This window comes from Vulpes lagopus, chromosome 18 (assembly GCF_018345385.1).
Source record: "Vulpes lagopus strain Blue_001 chromosome 18, ASM1834538v1, whole genome shotgun sequence".
NCBI classification, from domain to species: Eukaryota; Metazoa; Chordata; class Mammalia; order Carnivora; family Canidae; genus Vulpes; species Vulpes lagopus.
The window spans coordinates 14,648,610-14,655,890 of NC_054841.1; the positions used below are offsets into that span (position 1 = coordinate 14,648,610).

The 7,281-nt window shown below is 53.1% G+C and overlaps 1 protein-coding gene across 1 annotated transcript; it reads right to left on the reverse strand.

Annotated features, from left to right (window-relative positions):
* Positions 1-3,239: 3,239 nt before the first annotated feature.
* On the reverse strand, positions 3,240-7,034 carry UBE2C (ubiquitin conjugating enzyme E2 C). The gene is made up of 6 exons (XM_041733038.1): positions 6,739-7,034; positions 5,984-6,011; positions 4,853-4,939; positions 3,960-4,164; positions 3,785-3,844; positions 3,240-3,485 (listed from the first exon to the last, which is right to left on the reverse strand). Exons 1-6 carry the CDS (start codon positions 6,837-6,839, stop codon positions 3,427-3,429), a joined length of 540 nt encoding a protein of 179 aa, XP_041588972.1. The 5' UTR covers positions 6,840-7,034; the 3' UTR covers positions 3,240-3,426.
* Between the last annotated feature and the right edge of the window lie 247 nt (positions 7,035-7,281).

Sequence of the window (7,281 nt, forward strand, 5' to 3'; positions counted from 1 at the left end):
GAAACATTGACCTGTACTATTATTGTCATGGTCCTCCCTGTCCAACTCCTTCGTGTTCTCGGCTGCCCTTTCTGACACATTAATTTCCCAGTTCACGTTTCCAGCCAGGATCAGGGCTTGTCACCAAGACTGATTCCTGTGTGCAGTGCCCTGTGCCTTGCAGGCGGGTCTCATTCGTCCACACAACCCGAGAGGCAGTCGGATGCTGTTCGCCCTATTTTACTGTGGAGGAAACTAAGGCAGAGTGAAGGGACCTATCCAGGCACACAGACATTTGGTGGCAACGAGCAAGGCTCTTAACCATGGCACCAGCTACCTGTTGACACTTCTACCTGCATATCCTGAGTACTTCAAGCTGGTCCTGTGCTAAACTGATAAATCCCCTCACCTTCCATCCTGTTCTGCAGCATTCCTTATCTCAGAGACGGCACCCCAGGGGATCGGCCTCCTTTCCACCTGTAATTTACTCTGCCCTGCTACTTTCTCTCTTTCCCTTTACCCTTTTATCCCTCCCTTCTGAGCCCACTGGCTGTTGTGACTCAGGCCAAGCCATTGCTCACCAGGTTGCAGAAGAGTAGTTAACCTCCTTGCCAGTCACTTCCCATAAGGCATCCAAAAGCAGCTTTCTGAAACCAAACCTGATCACATCATTGCCCTACTCAAGGCTTCGTTAGCTGCCTCAGGGTAAAGCCCCCACATTTTAATTAAAAGCCTTAAAGGCCTTACAAGCCCTGTGTGGCCTGACTTCCAAGCTATTTTGCCTGTGTTCTATACCCCTGGACTTCTTGCTGTCCAGAGTGGCCCAATCTCCTCCAGAAAGCCCTCCTTGACCCTCCTGGTCTTCATTAGGTACCCATTTCAGAGCTTTCATAACATGGGAGTCTAGCAGCTGACATTCATTATCTAACATGTCAGGCACTATTCTAAGGCCCATCGAGCCTATAAGGTAGCTATTAACACTTCCGTTATACAGAGAGGTTAAGTCTGAGTGTATGCACGTAGCATGGGGTGGTGTGGGGATTCTAACAACTGTTCTGCCTGCTGGGTCTGAGCTCTTAACCAGCACTCTGTATGGCACTCCACCCCACTGACATGCCTATCTGGCCCCGGAACCTCAGCCTCTTGAGGACAGGACTGCGTCCTTTCCTCTGCCCCAAGCATAGGGCTTTTACAGTAATTGTATGGGGTGAATGGTAACAATACCTTCTGATACTGTATTAGACTTTTTTTGTTGCAAGTGCCAGAAACCTAAAGCAAACAGACTTAAAAAAGGGATTTACTAGCTCATGAAACTGGGATGCTAAGGTGTCAGCTGGAGGCCAGAGCCTCAATGTCACCTCCATCTCGTAGCTAGCTACTTCTCTGTGCTTGGCTTTTTTCCATCTGCAGCTGTCTGCTCCAGCTGCCCAGACTTCCTCCTCTTTTAGCATCCCTATTAGTAACATCATTTTACTTTTTTCCCAGGAATTAATTCCAGGGAACACTGATTGGTTCTGAACTAGTGAGCCCCTGGGATTGACACAAGGCAGGCGGGCTAGCCATCTGGGGGTGGGGGAGCAAACACTTTGATCAAGGGGACCACACAAAGAGGCATCCTAAGGCAGGCAAAAAAATATGCCCATTTTGGCCAGCATGGAGTAAGAACCACTAGTGCCAGGTTCTGAGCTTTCTCTTCTTAAAGACATCCTCTAGCCAGGGGTTTTCAAAGTTGGGAGAGCTATCAGAATTCTGGAGAGCTTGTTGGAACCAAGACTTTGCATTTCTTTCCTTTTTTTTTTTTTTTTTTTAAAGATTTTATTTATTTATTCATGAGAGACACAGAGAGAGAGAGAGAGAGAGGCAGAGACACAGGCAGAGGGAGAAACAGGCTCCATGCAGGGAGCCCGATGTGTTTTGATCCCGGGACCCCAGGATCATGCCCCAAGCCCAAGGCAGAGGCTCAACCACTGAGCCACCCAAGCCTCCCTCAAGACTTTGCATTTCTAACAAGTTCCAGGTGCAAGTGGGAGGGCCACACCTGGAAGAGAGCTCTGCTCTACACTTTTACCTTCCAGAGAAATGCAGGACCTCAAGCCCCATCCAGATCAACTGAATCAAAATTTGCATTTGTTAGACCCCTGGCAGATTTATCTGCAGTAACAGGGTAGCACTGTTCCAAGCACCACTCCGCCCCTGCCCCCCATGTGTGAGATTTAAAAAACGGTGCAGAGGACATCAAATCCAATCCCAGACCTGCCTGCCACTGCTATACTCATGGGGGCACAGGGCAGGAAAGGAGCCTGGGCTGGCAGAGCACAAGGAAGGCGAGAACCTGATGCCCTCCTCTGCTCCCCCGCCCCTTCCCCCAGGCCTGCACTATCAGCTGCTGGCAGAGCGGACTAGGTTGGGTGAAGCTAAGATCCAGGTGGGGCTTGGAGGGCACTTGGCTGCTGGGTCAGTCCACCTTGGAGATCTTGCAGCACCTGGACCAGGGCCATCACCCTAGCCTGCTCTTCCCCGTGCCTGTCCCTGGAAGGACCCCAAATGGCCAGCACAGGAGTTTCCTCTCAGGGGCTCCAAGGGTAGGGCCTGTGGCAAACCAGTGTTGAGAAGGCCTCAGGGCTGGAGGCCCCTGGCCAGTGGGTGCAGCAGCTGGAGTTATCACTGGTGGAGATGAGCAGGAGTGTGGAGCCATCCATGGAGGGCCTGGGGTAAGAGGTGGGTTGAGAGCTGTCCTGGGGTGTCTGGCAGGAAAGAGGGGTTCCCTCCCTGTCTCCCAGACCCTGGGCCTGCTGTAGGGTGACCCAATCGCCTTGTCTGTCTCAGGGCCAGAACACCCCGACATAAGAGTTGGTAGCTGGTGCTCACCCCCCAAACCCCTGCTGTACATGCATGTGTCTGCACATAACACTCCATAGCTACAGCTGTTTTGCTCTAAGGTCTGGTTCAGTCTCCTCTGTAACTTGGCTGGGACAGCTCCAATATCCACTGCCATTCCTGGTGCATGTCACAACTCGAGAGAAAGAGGCATTTTATGACACCATCTTATCGAAGAGGAAATGGATGCAGTCATAAAATGACTAAGGTCACAAGGGAAGGAATCCTTGTCACCTCCTTGCTCAGCTGCTCAGCCTGTCAGCTGCCTTCAGGCTGTGGGTTAGATGAGCAGGGCAAGAGCCTGGATCCACTCCACTGACCCTGAGCACGCCCAACCCTAGGGTAACTACAAGGCAACTTGTAAAAAAAAAAAAAAAAAAAAAACCAATGTATTTATTTAATATATTCATCACAAGGGCTCAAACAGAGACTTAATTTAAAAAACAGAAACAAAACAAAACAAAAACGACACCACAGCTTCAGATACAGAGTCCTAGACAGAAATGAAGAGAAGGACAGACCATGTAGGGAGAAAATAAAAAGACAACACAAGGAGAGTAGGCTGGACAGTCAGGGATCTTGGCTGGAGACCTGCTTTGAGTAGGTTTCTTGCAGATACTTCTTAAAGGCTGGAAGAGAACAGGCAGGTCTCAAGGAATGGTGGGCACAGGGGCTAAGGTGGGCCAGGGGGCAGGCAAGGATACAGGGGTGGGAGAAGTCTGGGGAGCTGGGGAGGACTTCCCCAACAACAGCTTCTCCTTCTGCTGCCCACCCAATTAGGTCTCCTGGATGGGTTCTGCTCCCAGAGGGGCTGGGGAGGCGGCTGGGGGCCTTAGTGAGCAAGTCATGTGCAGGATCCTTCTGTTTGAGGGATACTTTGGAGGTTGGGAAGGGACCACCTGGTGCGTGAGAAGGATGAAGGACCCACCTGTGGGGTTTTTCCAGAGCTCGGCAGCATGTGTGTTCAAAGGACTATCAATGTTGGGTTCTGTGGATGGACAGAGAATGGTCAGTAGGAAGGGAAAAGGCTGGCCACGCAGGGGGTGTCCTGGGAGTCTTGACGGGTTCCCAGGCTCAGGGGAGGGGCTAGTTTCAGAAGTCACCTCCTAGCAGGCTCTGGATGGACAGCAGGATAGTCCTGACATCATACAGGGCAGACCATTTGTCCTTCAGGATGTCCAGGCAGATGTTACCCTGGGTGTCCACGTTGGGGTGGTAGCAGGGTGTGAGGAACTTCACTGTGGGTGCGTTGTAAGGGTAGCCACTGGGGAACTCCAGGGAGAGCTTATACCTCAGGTCTTCATATACCTGGCAATGGAGAAACAGGGGTGGGGAATAGGCCTCCCACCCCAAGTCCCAATAAACGGCTTACAAGGACCTTTGAGTTTGTCTGGGACTTGACAAGAGACAGTGTTACACTGGCTCTGTACTTTCTCTCATATCTAGTAGGGACATCAGTGATCCTTCGGTCTGTGGGCTGTCAACTGGCATCCTGAGGGCTACCATAGCTGTGCTTTAGTCAGTCACAACATCAGCTGCTAACATGTGAAAATCAGGGTAGTTTAGACATACACCTGAATTTGTTTCTTAAAAAGATTTTATTGTTAAGCAATCAAACCCCAGTGTGGGGCTTAGGGCATAGCCCCGAGAACAAGAGTTTTACATTCATTCACTGAGAGCCAGCAGGGGACCCCTGGATTTCTGACTTAAACCAGATGTGCAGCAATGGGAGCTGCCATCTTGGGAGTTGTGCCCTTCCACTGGCTGAAGTCCTCACGTACCCTCTGTTCTTCATTCCGTCTTGCCCTCTCTAGGCATCCAAGATGGAAAGCTGTGCTTTAAACCCAACCTCTTACTATCCAGAGGGAGACAAGGGCCACAGGCTCAGAGCACAGGAACAGAACAGGGAAGTGTCCCGCCAGGTTTTAAGCTGACCTGCACTTGGTTTTCACCTCATACCTCTCCCCAGACTCACCCACCTCAGCCTTATACTTACTGTGCCAGCTGCTCCGTGGATGGTCCCCACCCATTTGAAAAGGTTGTCTGATTCAGGGAAGGCAGAAATTCCTTTGTCACCAGACATCTGGGGAAGAAACAACACCTGCTGGGCTGCAGAATATGGTTTTGGGGATCAGTGGGTAATATCCTTCCCCTTAAGCTCGTAAATTTTGATCCAAAATAAAGCAACTAGACCAAACTGATACGCTTTTTTGAGGAAGTGATTAAATTCCTGGGGCTGAAACTGCCCCCGTGGGGGAGGAGTACTGGATGTGTTAAGGGCGGAGGGGTTATGCAGAGAAACAGAAGGCAGCTCTGTACTCTCAGTCTTGTTGGATGCTGGGAATTGGGTTCAACATGCTAGTTAGTACTAGCTGCATACGAAGCCTAAGGACCATTCACAGACCCAGGAGATACACAACATCAGCATAGAAGGATTTAAATTGGATATTCAGGGTTAAAGTAGACAAGGTCATCTAGGAAAAATTATTTGAAGGTTTGACAGGTATATTCCCTAAGAAGAGTAAGGGTGGAGAGTTAGGTGTGGGAAGTAGGACCAGGCAGCACAGAGAGAAGGACTTGCCTGGCATCAGGGAGTGGTATTTTATTTTATTTGTATGTGTTTTTTATTGGAGTTTGATTTGCCAACATATAGCAAGGGAGCTGTATTTTATTTTATTTAAAGATTTTATTTATTCATTCATGAGAGACACAGAGAGAGAGAGAGGCAGAGACAAAGGCAGAGGGAGAAGCAGGCTCCATGCAGGGAGCTGGATGTGGGACCCGATCCTGGGACTCTAGGACCACGCCCTGGCTGATGGCAGGTGCTAAACCGCTGAGCCATCCAGGATCCTCGGGAGCTGTATTTTATTTTTTATTTTTTTTGGGGGGGAAGCTGTATTTTAGAGAGAACTTAAAGGTGGTGGTGGTGGCTGAGGGGGACCTGGAGTAGACACTGCTGGAAGGAAAGGTGTAGGTGGGGCCCAGAAGAGAGGAAACTCAACTCATCCTTTTATCTCCTGTGCTGTGTCTAGCAAAAAGCCTGATGTAGGAGAGGCCGCTACTGATAAGTGAATGGGAGGTGGAGGGTGGGTCACCTGGCTTGGGGTCTGGGCAGGTAGTCACTCACCATGAGGGTCATCAGCTCCTGCTGCAGCCTGCAACATAAGCGTTGGGCGTCATCTGGGGGCCTGCATGGGCCAGCGCTCCACCCGGTGCCGCTTCCCCAACCCCAACCCCAGGGTCCCTGGAAGAGCTGTCAAGGAGGCTTCCCCAATCCTGAGGCCAGCCAGACTCCGCGGGGGCACGCTCAACCCCATTTCTGGCAGAGAGTCCTCTCCCTTCCTGATTCCAGGCTCAGGCAGTTTAGTTCAGTTCAGGCTTTTTTTTTTTTTTAAATTAAGATTTTACTATTTATTCATGAGAGGCAGAGACACAGGCAGAGGGAGAAGCAGGCTCCACGCAGGGAGCCCGATGCGGGAACTCATCCTGGGACTCCAGGATCACACCCTGGGCCGAAGGCAGGCCCTAAACCGCTGAGCCACCCAGGGATGCCTGTTCTGCCTTGTTCTTTGGCCCCTCAGCTTCTCTGACGCCTCTCCCTGTGCCGGATCCCTGTTTCTCCCCACTCCGCCCCGCTTGCCCCTACTCCAAGCCACCGGGGGCCCAGGCACACTTTCATTTTGACTCACCTGCGGAGGGCCCCGGCCACGCGCCTCCTCCTGTCCGCCTTCGGGGCGCCTCTGGGGGCAGCCCGAGCTCCCGGCGCGCCCTCCGGCCCCGCATACCTGCCCACTCCAGGAGGTGGGGGCCCGGAAGTCCGAGCTCTGGACCGCAGGGCCCAGGGCGTGCCGGCCCGGCCAATGGTACCTCCATACTCCTCACCTCTTGCCCACGGGGCCCCGGGCGGCGCCCCCGCTGGGTTCGGCTCCTTTCCGGGCGGCGGCGACGCTGGCGGCGGCTGGGTCTCGGTTCTGGGAGGCCATCCGGGCGGCGCAGGGAGGGAGGCAGGAACTCGGAGAGCACGGCTGCAACTGCGGGGCCGGGGCCCGCCCGCCCGCGTTTGAATCGTAACCCTCCGGCAGCACCGGCCAATCAGCGGCTCGCTTGGGTTTGATCCAGCCAATGGGGCGCTCCGGGGCGCTCTGTCACCGCGCAACTGCTAGGCCCGCCCCCCGGCGCAGCACTATTGGGCGGCGGGAACCCGCTTCTGAAGGGCGATTGGCAGAAGAGGCTGCCATTAACTAACGACTCAGCGGAGTGGGGGCCTTTGGAAAACGCCGACCATTAAAGGGCCAAGAAAAAGTCCACGTGGGCCGACCCTTTCGGGTTAAACGCCTGGCTGGGGAGGGAGCTACCGGCGCGCCCCGCCGGGATTCCCTGCTTCCCGGCGGAAGGCAGCGTCTCCGGTCTGACGACATTGGTACC

Excerpts from the sequence above, each read along its gene's own strand:
- UBE2C (XM_041733038.1), bottom strand. The coding sequence starts at position 6,839 with ATGGCCTCCCAGAACCGAGACCCAGCCGCCGCCAGCGTCGCCGCCGCC. Across the intron at positions 4,940-5,983 it reads AGGAGCTGATGACCCTCATG|ATGTCTGGTGACAAAGGAAT; the intron begins GTGAGTGACTAC and ends TTTCTTCCCCAG. Across the intron at positions 3,486-3,784 it reads GCTCTGGAAAAACCCCACAG|CCTTTAAGAAGTATCTGCAA; the intron begins GTGGGTCCTTCA and ends GTTCTCTTCCAG.